Consider the following 22,997-nt stretch of genomic DNA (forward strand, 5'->3'; position numbering starts at 1 on the left):
ATTGGGGTCTTACTGTTAGACAAGTAGTCATACTTTTCAGTATGTTTCAAAGATCCAGGATTTAGAAAGTATCCAGCTTAGCTAACTTTCCCTAAAACTTAAACTAATGGTTGAAGAGCCTTTTGCCTGTCAGTAGATTCTTGATCCACTGATATGTTGGATATCAAATCTCATTTGTTATGTCACCGAAGAAAGGTCTTCTCTTTGAACAAGTTGTCTGGCGATAGTCTAAACTGTCATATTTAAGAATACAGATAGTAACATAATTCTACTCCCTACATATAAATATTTTCTAGACAAACATGACAAGACCTGCAACTGTAATGTTAGCAGCCTGAAACCGAAAACTACAGTAATTCTTATTGCTTTTTTTTTACATCTGTTTTCCAATTAGCAAGTAACACTCTAGAAATTAATAATCATGTTTATTGAAACTATTTCAAATCTTGTCTCTTACATTAAACATAGATTTGAGCCTTATTTCAGCTTCATACATAGGCTGGAACACAATTTAGAAATTTTAAGTTAACTTTGTGCAAGCCGAATAACTCACTTGCGTCAAGGTCATCTTGTGGCCCATGTTGGTGACTTGATTCTCCAGAATTTAACAAGAAAAGCCTGTAGGAATCTTGTTTCTGAAACAATTAGCAACATAGCAGTGGATGTGTTGACACCAGAATGTCAATGTATCAGCTTTTTAAAAGACAAAACTCCACAGACTGACTATCTATCTATCCATCACCTATTTTCTATTACTTTTTAAAAAATGATTTATTTATTTAATTTATTTATTTTTGGCTGCATCGGGTCTTAGTTGCAGCACCGGGATCTTCATTGAGGCATGCGGGATCTTTCGTTGCGGCACGCTGGCTTCTCTCTAGTTGTGGCCTGCGGGTTTTCTCTTCTCTGGTTGTGACGTGCAGGCTCCAGGGCGCGTGGGCTCTGTAGTTTGCAGCACGTGGGCTCTCTAGTTGAGGCGCGCAAGCTCTCTAGTTGTGGCGCGCAGGCTTAGTTGCCCCAAGTCAGGTGGGATCTTAGTTCCCTGACCAGGGATCGAACCCGCATCCCCTGCATTGTAAGGTGGATTCTTTACCACTGGACCACCAGGGAAGTCCCGATTTTCTATTACTTTTCTTAAGTGATATCTTTATGCAAATAGCACTGTAGTATAATTTCATTATTACTGAAATTTCCTTTGTAGTTCAGTAAAAATAATCACTGCTAAAAATGCATTTCCTCAATTTGTAATTGTTTACCTCATATTTTATATATCGTATATATTCACTGAGGTTTATGTTCCATCTATCTTTCTTACACCTGGCCAAATACCACAAGTTCTACAGAAATGATGAAACTCTGGGACTCCTTCAGCTTCCCGCTTGGAAGGAGAGACCACCCTTCTCTGCAGTCCCACCCTCTGAATCCCCTGATTTCTTTCTAGCTCACTTCACTGGACACCTGCTCACAGGTGCTGAGACACAGTACAGATTTCTAAGTTCAGTTCATCAATTTCCTGTTCTGAAGGGGAAGAAGAAAGGTTTTCTGTCCTCTATCTGCTGTTCCGTTACATCGGCAAACTTACAAGAGGGCAAATCAGACTGAGAATCCAATCAGATACTGTCTGTTCTCTGAACATGAAAAATGAACATCCAACATCCAGATCAGTAAACCTGGTAGAGAGAAGCAAGTCAAGGTGATGCTCTCATCACAAGTATAGCCTGTTCTATTGTCAAAAGACCTTGCAAAACCAGGTTAATCCTCCAAGGCCATGTGAATTTGGTTAGTTGCTAACTCCTGAGAGAAAATTTAATAACGTGGATGAGGAAAAGGAGATCATAAAAAGAGAACTGAATATAGGGTGTAGCCAAGATGTCAACTCCATCCCTGGAAAATCTGTGAGGAAAAGAAAGTCAAATATGAAAAAAATATTCTCTGGCTGTTAAGTGGAATAAAGAATAGCCATAATAGGTCTGAATGCCCTCCCCAATCTCCTTCATTTCACTCTTTCTATTATTTGTTAATTATAAAAAAAGAAGAAAATAATTTTGTGCTATTCAAATAGATATATACAAATGTCAACATAGAACAATGGCTGGATTTTGCATCCAGATGGCAATGACTTGATAACAAATAGGTAGTATTTGCTGAAGTTTCATTCATTTGATAAATGCACCATCACTGTTACTGAACAACTTGACATGGTGGAAAAAAATTTTTTAACATCTTTATTGGAGTATAATTGCTTTACAATGGTGTGTTAGTTTCCGCTGTAAGACAGAGTGAATCAGCTATACATATACATATGTCCCCATATCTCCTCCCTCTTGCATCTCCCTCCCACCCTCCCTATCCCACCCCTCTAGGTGGTCACAAAGCACCGAGCTGATCTCCCTGTGCTATGCGGCTGCTTCCCACTAGCTATCTGTTTTACATTTGGTAGTATGTATAAGTGACATGGCAAAATTTTTGCTTAATTTTCTTCCTTTCCACTTAATATTTTCTCTACTAAGAAAAGGACATACAGGCTTCCCCCATTTTAAGAATGGATGGTATTCTCAAAGACCATTTGAGAATAATTATTTGGAACTTGGGATATATTTCTCTGTGATACTTGTATACTTTGTAATAGATGTCTGTCACATACATATCAAATTAATACTAATAGCTCATCAAAACTTACATATGATCATTAGCCTTGGTATTAAGAGCTGTATAGACTTATATCTATTAATCTTATTTTAAAATACTGATGCCTGGTCCAAAATCCTAAGGTTTTATTAAGGTCTGTTTTTAACTCAACCTAGTTAATTCTGATATGAATCCTGGGTGAGAGGGCACCTCTGGTGTATTAGAGTCTATGGTGAAATGCATTAACAGTTCTATTTTGAACATCAAGTCATATGTTTCCCAGCTCCTGGGTCAGGGGTCTCCTGCTTACCAGTTGCTGAGAGCAAGACCCCCTTAAATGAAAACCTCTGTAGTATTTCCTGAAATAAGTGCTTCAGGAGTCACGGATCGGAGGACAGGATTGGAGCACAAAAGAGGCAAAAGAGAAGCTGCGGGTACCAGGGCTTTCTGTCAAGTGTGTATTTCTTAGGACACTTGGAGTCCCAGAATGATCAAGCTGCAGGTGAGCTTCATAGGCCCGTCTAGTGCAAACCCTTCATTTTACAGAAAGGGGAATCTGTTGCTCAGGCAGATCCTGGGCCAAATCCTGATCACATCTTTTCCTGTATTCCCAGAGGCCTGGGAGAGTGGCTTATAGTCTCATTTTCTTCTTACCACACACTGCATTTTACTCCCTTTTCTTCCTTTGGCTCACTGTGACCATGACCGCATCCCAAAGCCTCTTGTCTCTGAAGTTGGTGTAGAATCCTTCAGAAATAAAGGGGAGCCATGAAAATCGGGCTACATAGCAAAGGTCCTGAGTCCAGAAGTAAAAGCTGACCCCCTAGTATTCATTTAAGTGTTTCCTAATCCTTCTGTTCCTAGTTCGGTCTTCTGACTGATCTCTTGATAAAGATCATAACTAAGACTAATTATGAGGTTTAATTAAGCTTAAAATTTCTCTTATTTCTTTCAATATTTTAACCCTCATATAAAAAAAATGACCTATAAGAAAAGGCAAAGAGCTCTTAGTTTGGGGGTAGAAAAGAGATTTTTATATTTGAGGAGAAAACTTGGGCTGTCTTTACGCATCCCTTCTTTAGAAATGTAGTCTATGGCAAACATTGTCCTCATGGAAATTGAATGAGAGTTCTGCTGTAATGGATATTTACCATGGAGTGGCATGAGGCAACAGAATGAGGATGAGGAATTCTTCCCACAGGCAGAGTTGTTGGAACAGTGAAGGTAGAAAGAGTTATTTTTACCTACCTTCTTTCCCCTTAAACTTCAACTTCCTGGCCTTTGAAAGTTGTGCTGTGCCAGTCTGGACCACCCTCGTCCACAATCATAAGCAAAAGGCTCAGCATGAAAAATTTGAACATGGACTTGATACCTGATAATATTAATGGGTTATTTCTAATGTTTTCTTAGATGTGATAATATTGTGGCTATGTTTAAAAGGGAATCCTTACCTTTTAGCAATATGTGCTGATATATTTACAGCATATTCTTGTAATATATTTACAATATTCTTGGAATATTTTCTATGTAAAAATAATTGAAATGAAATGTAGGATTTGTCTTTCATTTATAATATTAAAAATTAATTGTACAAACAAACAGACTCAAGATGAGATTCTGAGGTATGGGAAAGGGAGAAGGAGGAAATTAAATTGCACTGAGATGAGAGAAAACTTTCTCAGACCACTAGCCCCTGATGGCTATCCATTTATATGAAGGAAATATCTCTTCTGGCATAAATAAAGTTGGGGACTGCATGCTTTTTTTGGTTGAATACAAACATGCAAGTATCTGTATTCTCTGAAGCAAAAATAATAATCACTGAGTAACTTAATAACTTTCTATTTTGGGCCAGTGACTTAAGTAACAAACACCAAAAGGGAAAAAAATTTTAATTCCTTTTGCCAATTTTTTTCATGGCAATGTATCTTTACTTAGGCCATTATTTCAGAAAAAGAAAAGTTCATTTCAAACTACTATATGGAATCTATTTAAAAACTGAATAAATAAAAATGCATGTTGGTCAATACATTTCAAGCTAACATTGGGAGCTTATCCTCACTCATCTTTTACAAATGCTGCTCTGATGTTTAGATTTTTAAAAAATTATCTTTTGAGCATCAGTGTATTTTCATTTTGAGTCCTTTTAACTAACTGGAGTACACACACCCACAGGCCACGTCATAGACAAGAAGGCATCAGTGCTTAGCTACAGGAGTCACATTCTTGACATAAATGTGTAATAAAATAACATATTATTCAAATATTTTATAACTTGAATGTTTGCCTTTGTTTTTCAAATATCAGAATATTGTAAAAACTGTGAAGATAGAATCAGATAGTAAAAAATATTACAGACCACAAGTCAAAATGTCAGTCCCTCATGCCTTAGTCTTTGTGACTTTGGCTAAGTCACTTACCATCTCTGGACTTAGTTTGTTCTTTTTTTTTTTTTTTTTTTTTTGAGGTACGTGGGCCTCTCACTGTTGTGGCCTCTCCCGTTGCGGAGCACAGGCTCCGGACGCACAGGCTCAGTGGCCATGGCTCATGGGCCCAGCCGCTCCGCGGCATGTGGGATCTTCCCGGACCAGGGCACGAACCCGTGTCCCCTGCAACGGCAGGCGGACTCTCAACCACTGCGCCACCAGGGAAGCCCAGTTTGTTCATTTTTAAAAATGTGAAGGTTGGATTAGATGAGCTCCCAAGGGTGTTGATCCAGATTTTGAACCATGTTAGTATCTTAATACTTTGAGATAAAGCATCTTTAAAGTTGTCTGATTCTCTACTATCTTGTTTAAAGGAAATTGAATTTCTGGGAATAAGTGTAAATATGCTACAATGTGAAACATGCCCAAGGTTTCTAGTTCTAATTCTAGTGTTTCATTACTGAAATCAATCACTTATCAGCAACTGGTCTACCCAGTTGCAAAACAGAAGTAAAAATATTTGTTATCCCATCTTCACAGAGAATCAGGGAGGATCAATTAAATGAAATAAATTTTAGAGTCCTTGGAAGAAAAGAAAGGTACTTCCTAAATGCAAACTATTTGCATCACTATTATTCTTATTATGCATCAGATATGAGCAATGCAATTTCCCTGTGTATTCCTGTTGGCTTTATCTTCTCAAGGGAATGTATTTGAAAAATAAGTAGAACTATTTCATGGCTAAAGTACTTAAAAAAAAAGACTGTGTTTCTGAAAACCACAATTTTGGAAATACAGAAAGCAAACTAATGCTATCTCAAATTCCCTGAAGAAGAGATTACATTTTCTGGAGAAAACTGACATAATGAAATACTTTATATTCATTAAGTTACTTTCAAACTTTTTATTTCTTCAAGTTTTTACCACTACCATTAAAAGACTAGTGACTATACCTGTATGCTTTATGGCCAAATAAATTAGAAATTGTCCCTTTTTGTTTAGAATTTTAGAAATAGGGTTTCTTATGTTTAAAGGTTTTGTTTGTTTGTTTTGTTTCATTTTGAAAAACGCTTATAGTAATAGAGACTTTTGTAAAGTGTTATTTGAAAAATATTATTTCAACAGGAAATAACTCCCTATACAAATCTTGAACAATAAAATGGTTCACAGTTTTCCAATGAAGTCAGAAGATTCTGCTTTTAAAGTTTAGTTTAACAATGAGACTTTTTAATAAAGCAATTAAATTAATAAGAGCTGACTGGTGACTTGATTATAGATTTAATAAAGGCTATCCATTTTTATTTTAGTGACTAAGCTTATTTAATCCCAAACATTTTAGAATCAGGGGAATAGGACATGAAGTAACTATTTTCACATACACAAAGTTAATGTAGCACAATGAGGTGATAGTCCCAGGAGTTTAAGCCCAAATCACATCTGTGTTAAATATGCAAATAAGTATTATTGGTCCAGTTTTCAATTCTGCTTTCTCTATATATAGTTACTTGTCTGGCTGAATTTGTATTTACTCTTCAATACCTACAAATTACTTAATGCACCAAGTTTTATTAAATCAAGAACTGTTATTACATAAAATCCTGTGTACCAAGTTAAGTGTTTATTCAGTAGATGGCTAGCATTAGAGCTTGCATGCATCATAGACCAGGTATACATATTTTGTGCTTAAGGCTGACTGTCAAAAAGTTCTCACCTCCTTTAACTATTTCTGTAAATATTTATTTATAGATATCAATGTTCTTTGATCACATAAAAAGTGGAAGGATTTCTAGGAGTTTATCTGAACATTTAAGTAAGCTAGGGCTCTGACTTTATCTATACAACTCACACTTATTTACTTAAGTGTATGTTGATACCTTTACAAAGGCCTACATGTTGAATTCAGGACTTGGAAATACGAAGTCAGAGCTGGGACCACGAGTCCTGATCTTCTGTTTGTATTCTAGGATGCGCTCTTGCATTATTTTTAAGTCCAGAGTAGACATTGATTGTCTGATTGAATCGCATCTTACCTATTAAAAGTTACAGAATAAAAATCTTGGTCATAGATGAGAGTTCATGTGTGTTTACTGAAACATTTTATAGATTTCCCCAAGAACTGATAAAACTAAATTCAACAGGAAATAAAAATATACCCAAGAGCAGATGAGCACAGGCCAAGCAGTGGTGACTGATCTGCACGTGGGTTAAAAGATGCTAAGACTTTGTTTGATTTTCCTTGGAGACCCTTAGAGTAGACTTCTGAAACTGATTTGGATTATAGATTTTGCTAAAGTAAATAGGGCACATTAGCCTTTTGTTTCATTGGCTTTTAATTACTGGCTTTTGTATCCCATCTGGAATGTCCGTTTGGATTCTTGGACCTTACTTTAACACTGCACATACTATTGTTTGCTTTGTAGAATAATGCTGAGCCATTTCTGCTATTGTAATATCAAGGTGAAGATAAAATTTTACGTTTCAGACATTTTTGTACTGGGTCATATTTGGTTTTCAGTATTAAGGAGAGATGTTTGCTTCTTAATAATAGTGGTCAGTCATAAGGAATAGAACCCAATTGTGTTATTTTGAAATGATGACAGAATTGATTCATGGATATCTGGCAACAACAAAAAAAGAAACAATTATGGTGAATAATAAAGGACATCTGAGTCTTACTCTTTGGTTTTGTGGAGGCTGGTGATATTGGAAGAGATGGAAAAATAAAAACTAATGGTTATTATCTATTTCTGAAAGGAAGTGAATATAATACTGGATAGATATGTAGTTTTAGATAAAGAGAGGTTAAGATTATTCCAGTATTATTTTTCTGTTTCTAGACTTTGCATGTATGTCTTGGTCTGTTTCTAGACTTTGCATCTATGTCTTGGTCTCATCATCATTACACCTGCAACTTTACATTTTCATTGCTTTTAGAACCTCCTTTGGTGTATAAGCAGAAATGAAAAGAGAAGGTGAAAATGTAGGCAACTTTCTTTCTAGTAGTTCTTGAAAGTTCCATATTTCACTATATAAAGAGTACCCTGTACAAATTAGTGACTGTGGATTCTAATCACCAAAGCCCCAGGTGAATCTTATGGTCAGGTATGTTTGAGAAATGATATATTATCTCTCTACTTCACCCAACACACTTATTCTCTTGTTATATAGTTATTTGCATGTTGTTAACCTATTTTGAGAGTTTATAAGCTCCTTGAAGTTATACAGAGTATGTCAGTATCTGTATAAGTGCAGATATCTGCACTTTTCAGTATCTGCACTTTTCTGGAAAGAGAATCCACAGCTTTCACCCTATACCAAAAAAAAAAAAAAAATGAATACAGTTGACCCTTGAACAACATAGGTTTGAACTGTGCAGATCCACTCATCTGCAGATTTTTTTCAGTAGTAAATACTACATGATCCAGTTGGTTGAATGGGCAGATATGGAACTATGGATACAGAAAAATTGTGGATATGGAGGACCCACTATAAATTATACATGAATTTTTGACCGTAGGAGGGTCGGCGCCCCAACCCTTGCATTGTTCAAGGGTCAACTGTAAATAATAGTGTTCTCTTAAAAAATCTGTATCTCAAACTAAGGTAGGAACATTAGAAAATACACTTCATACTCTTTGCTAGATTTTAAGCAACCAAACGTCGGGAATTGAATGCCTTACTGATATATATTTCCCTTAACACTTGGGAACTGTCCCTCTCATAAACACTTTTGCACAGATGGATTTTAGAGTTGCATAAATCTGGGCCTAATTCCTTGGACCTGGTACCCCACAGTAGTAAGTAAGCTAGGTACTTGTGTTCCACGGTTACCTCCTTCAGGCAAGAGAAGTTTTATAGGACAAGAGCCATTTACTTAACCAATTTATTTTGTCTCCTTCCCCACTCAAAATTATCAACTCTAAAGAATGTAGAACATAACGGATAGATTCAAATTATTTTCAAATAATTCCTGAGTAAAAAGAAAGAATGAAAACGTCCCTCCAAGTTACGAGCTAGAGGGGTGAGATACCTCCAGAAGCTAAATCATCTATAGTTTGGCTTTTTTACAAAGGTCTCTTCGGGTGGTGATTTCCATGTTAAAAAACAAAGCTATTTATTCAAAAAGGAAAAGTGTACAGAGTCTCTGTGATGAAGCGACTCCCTAAAGAGTAATCTCAATGAGGAAAAAAAAAGACTTATAGTTCTAAGCAACAACATTTCCTTGGTTGGGGCTTCCCTAGTGGCGCAGTGGTTAAGAGTCCCCCTGCCGATGCAGGGGACACAGGTTCGTGCCCCGGTCCGGGAAGATCCCACATGCCGCGGAGCGGCTGGGCCCGTGAGCCAGGCATCTCACCAACCACTCCATAAAAATCACCCAACTAGGAAGTATTTTCAAAATTCACCTAGAAATAATAGCAAAGTAATTAGCAAAGTTTTGCATTCTGCATCTGTCTCCCCAGTACTTTTGCCATGAATGCATCACACTCCAGACTCATTGGACAGCTACTGATTTCCTTGGATCATTTTAATCCAACCCAAAATTCTTCTATGGCTCTGGAACCTCCTGAGGCTTTCAGATGGGTTAGAACTATGGTTCTCAACCCTTAACTGTACATCAGAATCACCCAAGGAGCTGTAAAAGTGTATAGATACGTGATACTGCTTCCAGAGATTGCTGATCAACTTGATCTATGGTGGGACACAGATTAAGTGGTTTCTAAAAGATGCTCAGGAAGTTCTGATGTGCAACAAATGGCTGAAGATGACTTGTTTAGACATTTCCAGACTAATTTTACAGAACCCAAATATAAGGATTTTGGGGGGAGGTGCGTCTTCAAGAGCTATAAGTAATAACACCATACTTTAAATATATAAAATGGTGTCAGAGTAGTCTGAGTTTACCCCTTCAATCTGAGATTTCTAAATCCAGCAAGCACATATTATTCAGAAACAATCTCATTAAGAACTTGACTGCCGGAAATTCTTGAACACCTACATATTATCATGGTGGAGCGGGGGTGGGGGGGGGTGGGCGTCTGATCCCAGCAGGTGTCCTTTTTAAACACCTGTTGGAGTGAACTCTGTCACTGGCCCTTTAAATGGGATGGAGTTTTAATTTTCCAAAAGCTGTGAGCCAGTTGGAATGCTAGAAATGCACATTTGTTGCTTATGTTCCATTCTAGTAAACCATCTCCTGAAGTGCTATGTTGATCTCTTGATTGTGTAGTTAATGAGAGAAATCTATAGATACCATTCAGAATGCCTAGCAGTCTTGTTTATAGAGGTTAACTAGAGAGAGTTGATTTCCCATCATCAGCTAATAACGAGAAACACTGTTTACCATCTTGTGAGTCTTTCAAGAATTAATGTGTTAAAAACCAGAATTGTCATTGTAAATTGGAGAGTGTTGAAAGCTCACCTAGATAACTGTTTTACATTTTTCCCAAGTGGAGAGTCTGAATTTGTGTTTGATTATAATGAAATAGCTAAAATGTTACACAGCTTAAGGCCAAACATGCCTGTGAATGATTCTATCCAAAAGCTGACATAAACAAACTGTGTCACTATTTCAAGCATGTTCATCATGTCTATCTATAGCATACTACTGAATCAGGTACCGCCTGGCTGAAGGTCATGGGTTACACATAGCTCTTCAAATACTTTATTTCTGAGACAGCTGAATTACTCCCTGACCTGACTTTAGTGAGTGGGAGGGTCATCATCTTTATGCCTTACTGCCCTTTCTAAAAATAGTAGGGGCTTTAATAAGGAGATATTTTAAGCAGCTCATATTCACTTGTCTCATCAGGGGAAGCTTATTTTGGCCACTTGCATGTGTCCAATTTGCATGTGCCTAGAGTTAAACTTTTGGAGGCTAGTCTGTGCTCCTTCACCCCACTCATCTAAGAAACTGGCAAGCATAAAGACTGGAATTACTAGCTGAGAGTCAGTGGGTAAACACAAATGAAGGGAAGACACTTTTTAGGAATGTGAATATGCTTCAGAAATCATCCATTTCAGACAGTTTCACATCAGTCCTCAGCTTTTCGGATCTGTTTTCATAAAACCTGGCCGTGATTTCACTCCAGAGACCTCAATGATCTTGCCGCTTTTAATAAACATTAATAGGAGCCACTGCCAGCCTGTGGATAAGGGAAACTGATGAGAAACCACCATCCAAAATCTGAACAGCAAACACAAAACCAAGCAAAACCAAAAAATCCAAAACAAAACCAAAAAAGAACAACTCAATTTGTGCTCACAAGAAGACGCATAGAAAAACACTGAGATGTAAATTTGATTTGATAACTGGATTTATCAGTCACATGACTGACATGCAGTGGGTACTTTGTATTTTTCTACTCTGAAATACAAGTGCAAATCTATGTTATTCTGCACAACTGGGACCAAAAAATTATGAGTGTGAGAAAACGCAGACTCTAAAAGCAAGATGGAGTTTAAGCAGGTAAACCCTGTTTCACAGTCATGTCATTCCGGTACAGTTGTACGTGGTACTCGTGTTTCCACCTCTAAGAAATTTCCATTTTTTCGCATCAAAAACTCCAGATATGAAGCTGAAGCTGCTTTCTTCGCCAACCTGAAGCTGTCTGATTTCAACATCATTGACACCCTTGGAGTTGGAGGTTTCGGACGAGTAGAACTGGTAGGTGATTGCTCTTTAAATGCTTTTGAGAGTCCTGTCTTCCTTCTTAATTTTTTCTCCTAGATTAAGATTTCTCTTTTCTTCTCTCTCTAATCATTATTGTTCCTAAATTGGTACCAAATACTCTCATTTCAGCACAACAGAGTTTGCAACAAAGTGAAATATGTTATGTAATCAGTAAATGAAAAATAAAATAAACACCAACTTACTTTTTAGAAAACCTCTGCATATTAAATGAAAGGTAAACACATTTACTTAATGAGGAGGAGTCATAAAGCACTTAATACCCGCTGATTTTCTGTGATCTTTATTTACTTCCTTAGTTCTGAGCAGTGCTCACTAACTTAATTATGCACTCTATCTATAATCACAATAACTAAAATGTAAATTTAAATATATATAAAGGGAGATGAGGTATATTTACATGTATTATATATCTATCTATATACATATAATTATTCTCACCACTGCTTTAAAAATTAAGTAAATGGTGTTGTAGTTATTCTGTAGTTATAAGCACCTATTCAGATTATAGTACATATCTATACTCACATATATATAACTGTATTAGAAAATATGGTATGAATATTTTATATAATTTATTTCACACACATGTTTATTTGTGTGTATACACACACAGCTAAGTGAAGATGAAGAAGACGTTTTGGCACAAGTTCATACATTAAACACATGGCATCAATATGGTGTGAACCAAATGAAAGCATGTTCTGTTGTGCCTTTGTTTAAAATATAAATTTAAAAACTGACATATTACAACAAAAATTAGAAAAAAATGTACTCTTGTGACTGAGTTGCTGCATTCCAGATTGTGCGGATAAAAACCATATTTGAGAATGTAGATTAATGTCCACCTCTCCTGAACATGGAGGAGTCCCTGATATCAGACACCAGTACAGTACGTTAGGAACTCCCTGAGACTGTGTACAGTTCAGTAAATAGTTACTGTTGCCATCAGGCAGTAGGAGAAATCCCCTTCCATAAAAGTAGATTGACCTACCACTATTTTTGTATTTGTCCATTTGTGCTGTAGTTGGGATTTCTGACTTTGATGGGCAGAATGATGTTATTTACTTAAATATTAGACAAGAAAGGTTTAGAGCCGTAAAATGTTTCACTGAATTTGTGTGATGCTTCCCTTAACACTGGCTGGAGATACCTTCAGCTAAAGAACTCAGCTTTTTTAAAATATATGATTTACTCATTAAAGCTATAAGACATCTAGGTAATTCTCTTAATTTACAAGACGTGACTAAAATAAGGAGATGGATTTTACAAATTACAAGTGAAAATTAGTCCCATTGCTTTATGGTCACATTCCGAATTTACTCTCCTTTGCCCTTGTCAGAGAGGTGCTTGCTTTTCAGAGTAGATTGGTACAAGTCAAACTTTTTAATCTAGGAATGCTATGTAGCAGTTGCTTTAAATAATAAATATGTAATCTATTCATTCAGCAATTCAATGCCTCATATACCAGAGCACCATACTTGGATAAAATATAGGAAGAATGATATGGAAAACATAATCTCTGTCTTCTTGGATTATATTCTTTCTACACAATTTATTATGTATTTATGTAGTGAGCTCTCTGCTGGGATATACACAGTTTAACAGAAAATAGCCACTGCCTCTAGGGACTCACAGTCCACTAGGAGGGACAATCATGCAAACTAATAAGTAAACCCATAATCAGAGTATGAGAAGCACGTGCTCAGTGCGTGGAGGGGCAAGATTTCTTAGAGGAGGCAGCATTTCTAAGACAGAGGGATCGACATCAAGGCGTTGCCATAAATAACCTCAAGCGTTATGGTCTGCTCTCGTAAAATGAAACTACTGCAGGATAGTTTGTTAATAAACTGATATTAATAATGTTTACTAATAAATTAGTATTACTTTCTTACTAAAATCATCGAGCTTTTCATTTGAACCCAGCTTTACAATCTTCAGATGGCTCTCATATCCAGTATATAATTTTGCCTTTAGAGCTATCATAGGAGGCATAAGCCACATTTCACAGGAGCTAAGTCATGAATAATGTGTATAAGTGACCTAAGACCACACGGTCACTGAAAGAGCTGTTGTTTTTGCCCAGAACTACTGATGTTTAAACTAGACTTTTTCTTTTTTTTATCGTTCTGACTACTAAAAATATTTAGATTCTTATTACCACCAACAGCCACCATTATCAAATCAGACAAGTGTCACTTTATTATCATAGGTACACGTTTGTTTTTTAAGAAAAGTCTTCTAGAATTCAAGAACCTGTCTTAGACGTAAATACGGAATAGATGCCATGATTATCTGCTATTCACCTCTTCTTCTGTCGAACCTTCAGAGACTCTTTTTTCCGTCTTCTCTTTTGCGGCTCCTAGTTGAGTGTTAAAATATCTGTGGAGGAAAAAATAAAGATCAGACAGTATCACGTGGTAGCTAAAAGCTAGAGCTCTGGAATCAGACTGTCTGGATTGAGGTCTTACCAGCTGTGTGTGATTAGTTGTTTACTTAAACCTCTTGGGCCTCAGTTTCCTCATCTCTAAAAGGAGGATAATAATAGGCTGTGTGCCTCAGGCATTGCAAAGATTAAATGAGTTAAAGTCCCCAAATAGTGCCTCACGTATCATAGGTCAGTAAGTGTTGGCAGTGTTGTTATTATTATTAAAATATTCTAATGATAACTATCATTTTCAGCTCTACCCATAGAAAAGGAAGGGAATGAAATATTTTACTCTTTTTTCTCCCATTGTTAGGCCAAGTGCTGAGAATACAAGCATTTCTCCAATACATGAGTGAGGCTAAGGTGTTCAAATGACCTTCAGTGATAGCTTCTATTAAATTCCCCCAAACCACTAACGCTCCTTACTTTCTGATCTGTCATGAGTAGAGATGGGAAACAGTTTTCAGTCTTCCTCACACTAAACCTTTGTGTACCTGAAGTAGTCTGCTCTTATTTACCCATTTCTCTTCTAAATCGTAAAGCCCCACCTCTTAACCTCTCAACAGGAAATCGTTTTTGGTGCTAAATCATATGCAGTTTCTCCACAATCTTCTTAAACCATGGCACCCTGATTGGGCATAATAAGGGTCTTTCTCCACAATCTTCTTAAACCATGGCACCCTGATTGGGCATAATAAGGGCCTGGCTCTTGCCAAATGGAGGACAAAGGTCTTTTCTCCTGTGCCACAATCCCATGATCGGATTGCCCAGGAGGGGGCAATGTGGTAGCAAGTTGTAAGAATTCTGCCACACTCACAATCACATTTGTGTAACAGGGTCTGTGTGCTGTACATATGGGCTTCCATACCACTCTCCTGGCATTTTTGCCAGCTGCTTGGTCACTGTGTGTCACATGCAAGTGACGTGGAAGGCTATGTAAAGCAACTCAAAAAAATAGGGACTAAGAGATGATTAAGCAAGAAATTAGGGGATACACCTATTGCTCAGTCACAGAGTTTTGTTTCGTCATTATGTAAGGGGAAAGCCTAAGCCAAAGGGAAACCCCACATGAGACGAAAACCCTTCAAGAGCTTCTTACTGCCAGGCCACATGACAGTGAAACAGAATAGCTGTGGGATCGCTGGACAGCACTGCCATTTGTGCCCACTGTGATTTATGCTGCAGAGGATGCCTGGGAAACCCTCCCATCCTAAGGCCTTGTGTCCTCTGGAGCCAAGGTGAATAAGCACTCTGTGCTGGTTGAAAACTCAAAATTGCCTCATTTTAACATAGCCTTTTCTCTAGAAATACCCTACGTGGATTATTATTAAATATGTCATCCTCATTTATATTTATTCTTCAAAAGAATGAAAACTGACACACATTAGTAATTGTGATAGTGTTGATTTCTGAGAAAATAAGTTATTCAGATAGTTAATAAAAATCCAATTTGATAGATGCTAATTGAACATAATAGGTGCAGTCACAATACAGGCATTCCTCAGAGATATTGCGGGTTCAATTCCAGGCCACTGCAATAAAGCAAGTATCACAATAAAGCAAGTAGCAGGAATTTTTTGGTCTCCCAATGCGTATGACAGTTATGTATACACTATACTATAGTCTATAAAGCATGTAAGAGCATTAAGTCTAAAAAAACAATGTACATACCTTAATCAAAAAATACTTTATTAAAAAAATACTTTATTGCTATAAAATGCTATCATCTGAGTCTTCAGTGAGTAGTAACATCAAAGATCACTGATCACAGATTATTATAGCAAATATAATAATAATGAAAAAGTTTGAAATACTGTGAGAATTACTAAAATGTGACACAGAGACACGATGTGAGCAAATGCTGTTGGAAAAATGATATCGACAGACTTCCTTGACACAGGGTTGCCATAAACCTTCAATGTGTTAAAAATGCAGTATCTGCAAAGTGTGATAAAAAAATGAAGTGCAATAAAATGAAGTATGCCTGTATACTGCAACTTCTAAAACATCTAACCACAAGATAGTTTCTAAGCAGAAATCACAGGTAATAAAATTTATCTCTGCTTTGACATATACAAATAAGGTAAAATATGCATGAATTCATCTTGTTACTGTAGAATATATTCTCTTTAGTACATCGATAGCTGGAATACAGTTTAGACTAAATGAACGACAACAAATCGAACAGTCACACTCTTATACATCTTTTGAAATTACAGGAATTTTATACACTAGCCATCTATTGAAATGAATATTTTTCTTTAAAAGTGTTTGAAATTAGTGTTCTATAGTAAAGCAAAATGTTAGCATTTCCTCCTCTAAACCTTCATGTTTTTCTAGAAAGATCAATCCACAGTTGGCCCTCAATATTCACAGGTTCCCCATCCATGAATTCATCCAACCTCAGATTGAAAATATTCGATAAGGTTTCAAAAAGCAAAACTTGAATTTGACACGCACCAGAAATAATTTACATAGCATTCACACTGTATTTACAACTATTTATATATTACCTATGCTGTATTTATACCTATTTACATAGCATTTTCATTGTATTAGGTATTATAAGCAATCTAAGGATGATTTAAAGTATACAGGAGGGTGTATTTAGGTTATATGCAAATATTATGCCATTTTATATGAGGGACTTGAGCATCTAAGGATTTTGGTATCCACAGGGGAGACTGGAGTCAATCCCTCAAGGATACTAAGGGCCAATTGTAAATCTAGAAGGCACTGGCCATGTCTTTCCATGGCTTAAAACAGTTCATCCAAAACTTATCTTATCACCACTTAACAGTTTGGTCACTCACCTTTTTGTTTTCTGTGACATAAATTTGATTTTTTTTTAATCCAGTGAATTTATGGTCACGTCACATTCAGTAAAAGTTTATCTATTAAAAAATTTCCTAAATATTTTTTGTGGGACATAGCAAGATCATGTGTGATTTGTGCCCTCAAAGAACATCTTGCCTTCTCCTACTTAAGAAGATAAGATCAATACATATGAAAAATAGCAAGTGAAATCCTTTAGTATTGCATTAAATTCTAAATCATGAAGAAGGGTTTTCAGCATTTCAAAAAGAGAGCATTTGGAGCTGATGATGTAGCGAGGCCCTGAGAAGACACAGAACTTGAGCCAGGGCTTAGAGAATAGGTTGGGATTTAAATGAACAGATGCGAAAAGGCCATTTGGGGGAAAGGCCATTCCAGGAAAAGTTTACAACACAGAAGGCCACGTGTTTTCACAGGACACCAAAGCAAGTGGCCTGACTAGAGGTTGTGTGAGGGAGCAGTGAGAAATACTAGATAACCAACTGATAGGGTATAACTGTACTATATTCTTAAAGGAGATTAGACTTTAAGGCATTGGGCATTGGGGGGCATTAGGTCAAGAGAAGAACGCAAATAAACACAGACTCAGCTCTCAACTTCCACCCATGAAATAAAAGAATACACTATAAGGTGACTAGAAGGGCTCTTTTGAGGTGGCAGTGCTCCCAAAGATAAACATCATAATTTCTCTTCTGAATAAGGTAGTTTACTTTGTGCCAAGATGTATTCCTCGTCCCTGAAAATTTTATGTAAACACTTTCAAAGAGAGATCCCTTCCGTGAAGGGGAAGAACAGTCTCCTTGTGTATGTTAGTAATGTTGAAAATAGCCATGTCCTCTTAAATAAAATGAAATGATTTATCTTGCTTTCTAGAAATAAATATAAAAAAGATGATTCTGAATGTTTCACTGTAGCTTATCAGCTGTATACATTTAATTTATTGCTAATTCATATTCTGTCCTTCATATTAACATCCCCCATTGCGCTGACATATACCATATATTAGGCTAAACACTGGGCTAAGAAATCAGGAGATTTTGTGGGCCAGATGGCTTGGTACTTAGCCCCAGCTTCAGTTAACTGCCTTGCAAATTCACAGTAAGAGTGGGGAGATCATCAATACCCCGAAAGTAACAAGCTAAACCAATGGGAACCACTGTCTGGTCATGGCTGCAATCTCAGATTCCACCTTCATGAACAAAGCAGTTTCAATGTTTAATGCGACTGTTTTTCGTAGATAAGTTAGCATAAGCAAAAAACCAGTAAACACATGTTGAACTGGCTTAACTACGTGTGAAGTACGAAATCTTGTGAAAATTTTGAAGTAGAAAAACAGAGAAAGAAGCTATACTTTTATTAATATCAGAAAGGGTGAAGTTTGAATATAGCATATATTAGGACATTAAGATCTGATTATAAGCCATTTGATTAAAAGTCTTCCAGTAACTGTTTAAAAAAATTATAAAGTTATTTATGTCTAACATCTCAAAAGTGTGATTAGAATGCAAAACCTCTCATAAATTAATCTGTTCACATCTCAGAAAGTTGAATTTTGCCATATACGATTCTCTCTAGATCATTTAAACTCATTTTAAATCTTCACTGTGTCAATAAATGAAAGAAGTTTAAGTGTCAGCTTACGATACTCAACTCCATCTATGTGAAGTTTTAAGTTATAAGTGTGCTTGTAAGTATTAGAATAAGTTGAATTATGTGAAATATTCAACAGTTAAACTATTTCATGTAGTATTTCTTTATATGAGTGAGATTATGCATAGAAATTAAATCTTAAGGGAAAGAAACTATTTGATTATGAAGGAAAACAATTTAAAGTGCATCATAGGTAATAAAATCAATTTTAATATCCCTACAAAATGAAATAGGGTTTATTTAACACAAGTACTGTAGGGAAGAGAAATGGTGTATTTAAATTTCACATTTCAGGAAACAATCTTGAATCAATGTAGGTAGCCTTTTGAGTCAAAATGTAGCAGTGCTAATTCCCTATTAAGGGAAATCACAAGCGCTCTTTCCTTTGCAAATGATTTCTATAAAATAGTCCAAACTTTTGTTCATGTTGTAATTGAAAACAGAAAAGTATGAAGTTCTTTTTCTTATCTGCCTCTGAACTAAAAGTTAAACGTCTTTTTAAAAAATTAAAATGAAAACTATTTTCTCTATGAAAATTGCTTCACATATTTTTAATTGAATTTGAATTTAAAGGTACAGATATTTCCTTATGTTTCTTATCACTAGCTGTAAAACTGAATTTTAGGTCTCAAGGCAAGTTACAGAGAAAATGGCGTTACATTTTGATAAGAAGTTGAGGTGACCCTGGGAAGGAAAACAAGGATGAAAAGCAGAGACTGTCTCCTGATTATCACTTGTGCAAATGGCAAGTGGGATTAAACGAAAAAGAGTAGATAAAATAAATTTTAAAAAGCTACTTTTTCTAGGTTCTTTGTTCTGAAATTGATATACCTCACCATTAATATAGATAACTTAGTGGCTATCTATGAAATAAATTTTACACATAAAGTCTTAACTATAAAATCGTACAACAGGGCCATGCCCCTGTGCTCATGGCTGAATAGTTTCCCAACTCTGACATCGCTATTCAACTCATGGTCCATCCTTTGCATTCTCTGTGTCATTTGGACATGCATCATGCAGACGGTGACAAGTTCCCTATGTTCCTCCCTGTGTATCCTATGGAACAAACCAGATGCCGTGGTTCCTTTTTAAGTTTTAGACATTGACTAGGGAAAAGAAATCTGTGATATTATTGTGTAATGAAGAGAGACAGGTAAATAATAGAACTGTGGATAACTAGTGAGAAAAGAGGTTTTAACAACAGATTGAAAACAGAAGTTTATAATTAAGATTATGGTTAATGTTTCCTGAACTTTATAGTACTATTACACAGAGAAAAGTAATTCTCACATAAGAATTCTTTTTTTTGGTTAGGAAATGTTGAGGAGTACAGTCCAATACTACTTTGTAGAATAGAAGCTTTCTGTGCCCTTAAAAGATGTCACTTTCAGTAATGTAGTTAAGTCGGTTCTTCCTGAATACTTGGACACATTAGTATGTCATGTCCAAAAAAGTTATTTGCATTAGAGCAATAACACTGCTTTTTCTTTCTCTTTGAAAAAAAAACTTCCTTAAATTCAGACATTAATTTTTCCTGTTCCTTCTATTTCATTCGGGTGGTTGGAACAACTAATTTAAAACCAGATTTAATTATGAATTGTAACAGGAAAATACTATTTATAAGTATCCATTTTAATTAGCATTCCCACATATCTTGGAAGTCATGGTAATAATGGTAATTCTTACATAGCACTTTTTAATTTTCAAAGCACTTTCACATACACTATCTGATTTGGTCTTACAATATCTGTGACTATAAAATAATGTGGTTTTATTCTCTAAGTGAGGAAAATGAGGCTCCAGATATTATGAACTTGGGTATGATTGTAGTTTGTACATTATTAAAATAATAAAAGACATTACCCAGCAAATATGTATTATTTTGACTAGATAAGTTTTAAGAATTGTGTGATAGTTATGTACATTTTGCTTAAAATGACCCATGATCCCACCTTTTTTTTGGACATGAGGACTTCTTTGAATTTAGGACTTTTAATATATAGCAAATAGAGAAGTCATAAAAAAGAATAAAATTTTTTATAAAAATGTTAATAGTTTACAGAAACTAGAGTAAAAATGAAATACAGTTTTGATTAATTGGGGAACTTTTATTGAAGGGGTAAAGATAAGCATAGAAAGAAAAACATTTCTGACATTTAGTTCCTTAAAATGTAAATTAAAAATATACCTATCTCACAATCAATAAAGACAAGAACTAAAAAATATAGATACACATATTTTCTGGCTTTTTCTTATTTTAAAATTCCTTAAAAGCTTTTTTGAGGTATAATCTACTTACCACAGAATTGTACAATCACCACCACAATCCAATTTTAGAACATTTCCATCACTTTAATAGAACCCTTGTGGCCCATTTGCAAATGCTCTCCATTCCTACCCTCAGCTCCAGCAACTACTAATTTACTCTCTCTCTAAAGATTAGCCTTTTTTACTGCATGTTTTCTTACACTAAAACTTTGTTTTACACTAAATATTTTTATTTTCTACATGTATAACTGTAAATTTAGTTCAATATGGATCTGAATACAAAGGTGTTTAATACACAGCAACTTCATGCCTTTTTTCTTTTTGAAGTTTATGGTGATTTTATGGCTCCTTTATTACCCTACTTCAGCTTTGTTACTGTACCCAACTGCTACTGAACAGAGCTGTTTAAGTTGTTTCCTGAACATGGAGTTTGAGGCCAGTATCTGATAGGTTGTGAAGCATTGTCTGGCAATAGGGGAGTATTGCAAAATGATGGAGACAGAACAACCTAGTGTTTATACATGTCTAGAGGGTCTAATAGTTGGCTTGCTGGTTTACTTGGTTGTTAAAGTTTTATTATGCGTCTTTTGCCTCTTTTGGTGAATCTGGTTGAGAACTGTAACCAGAGTAGAGAAAAACATACTCCCACAGTTTGGCACAGTTTATCTTATAGAATAGGACCTATACATTTTTCTCAGTCTAGGGTTTTCTTTCTTTTTCTTTCCTTCCCTTCCTTCCTTTATTCCCTCCCTCCCCCGCCACCCCGCCTGCCTTCCTTCCTCCCTCCTTCTTTCCATCTTCACTTATAGAACTTTTCTTTTCACTATAGGCCTTGTCATGAATTCCATAAATTACCTCAATTTGGATTAAATGTGAGCTACTTAAATTTTACAATACAGACCATGGCCATATTGTTCCTGGATTACTTAGAAATCTATTTCCTCCCTGTTTAAAGACAGCCCAAAATAAAGAAATGATTTTATGCCATCCCATGTAACATGGATTGCCTGATTAAATTGTGTGCTGGTTTGTTTAGAGAAAATATTTGCCATTCCTGTTTTGCTGTTGTCCAGCTATTACAATTAGGATGACTCTGCCTAGATTTCCTTATGCCTTGGAGTCTGTTTTAGTGCTCTTCTTGGGAAAGCTACTACTATTTCTATCCAGCGCATGTTCTTTGACAATTAGTAACACAGAAAATACAACAGTTAAGAAGCAGATCCCCTTTACGCGTTGGGCTTGAGAGAACAGAGCAAATAAAACCTCCACATCCCAGGAGAATATGCATGTGCTGTAAACTCAGGGTGATGCTTCCAGAGTGAATCATCATGCTTCCTTATGCCACCTTTGTGTTACTTGGGTAATTCCCCCTTTATCCTTTGGCCCAAGCTATTGCCACAGGTTTGTTGGGCTGTTTCCATAAGGTTAAATATAATGAACGTGCTTTCACAATGCATATTTATTATGTCAAATTTCAGGTTCATAGAATCTTCCGGCTGGAAGGAACCCTTAGATGTAATTTAGTTTGGCCCTTCATTTTCTGAGAGGTGGCCTGAGGCCCAGTAAGATTATATGACTAAACATAAACCTATTAGTGAAAGATCGAGGACTAGAACCCAGGTTTCCTGTGTAAGCTTTTCTTTTCTTTTCTTGAAATATAGTTGATGTACAAATATTATGTTAGTTTCAGGTGTACTACATAGTGATTTGATATTTGCCTACATTATGAAATGATCACCGAAGTTAAGCCTAGTAATCATCTGTCCCCATACAGTTATTACAATATTATTGACCATGTTCCTTATGCTGTATGTTACATCCCTCTGACTTATTTATTTTATAACTGGATGTTTGTACCTCTTCATCCCCTTCACCTATTTTACCACCCCCACTTACTTCCCCTCTGGCAACCATACATTTGTTTTCTGTGTCTATGAGTCTCTTTTCTTTTAGTTTTGTTTGTTTGGTTTGCTTTTAGATTCCACATATAAGTGAGTTCATATTGTATTTCTCTTTCTCTGTCTGACATTTCACTTAGCATACTACTCTCTAGATCCATCCATTTTGTTGC

At 36.0% G+C, this 22,997-nt stretch overlaps 1 protein-coding gene across 1 annotated transcript in view; it reads left to right on the forward strand.

Annotated features, from left to right (window-relative positions):
• The window catches only part of LOC132439843 (cGMP-dependent protein kinase 1), a 1,104,652-nt gene that overhangs the window by 1,051,708 nt on the left and 29,947 nt on the right, over positions 1 to 22,997 (forward strand). The window contains exon 10 of the mRNA XM_060034572.1: positions 11,622 to 11,718. Within this exon, the coding sequence (XP_059890555.1) occupies positions 11,622 to 11,718 (97 nt within the window). The remainder of the gene's footprint in view (positions 1 to 11,621; positions 11,719 to 22,997) is intronic.

This window comes from Delphinus delphis, chromosome 16, assembly GCF_949987515.2.
Source record: "Delphinus delphis chromosome 16, mDelDel1.2, whole genome shotgun sequence".
In the NCBI taxonomy this organism is placed as follows: domain Eukaryota; kingdom Metazoa; phylum Chordata; class Mammalia; order Artiodactyla; family Delphinidae; genus Delphinus; species Delphinus delphis.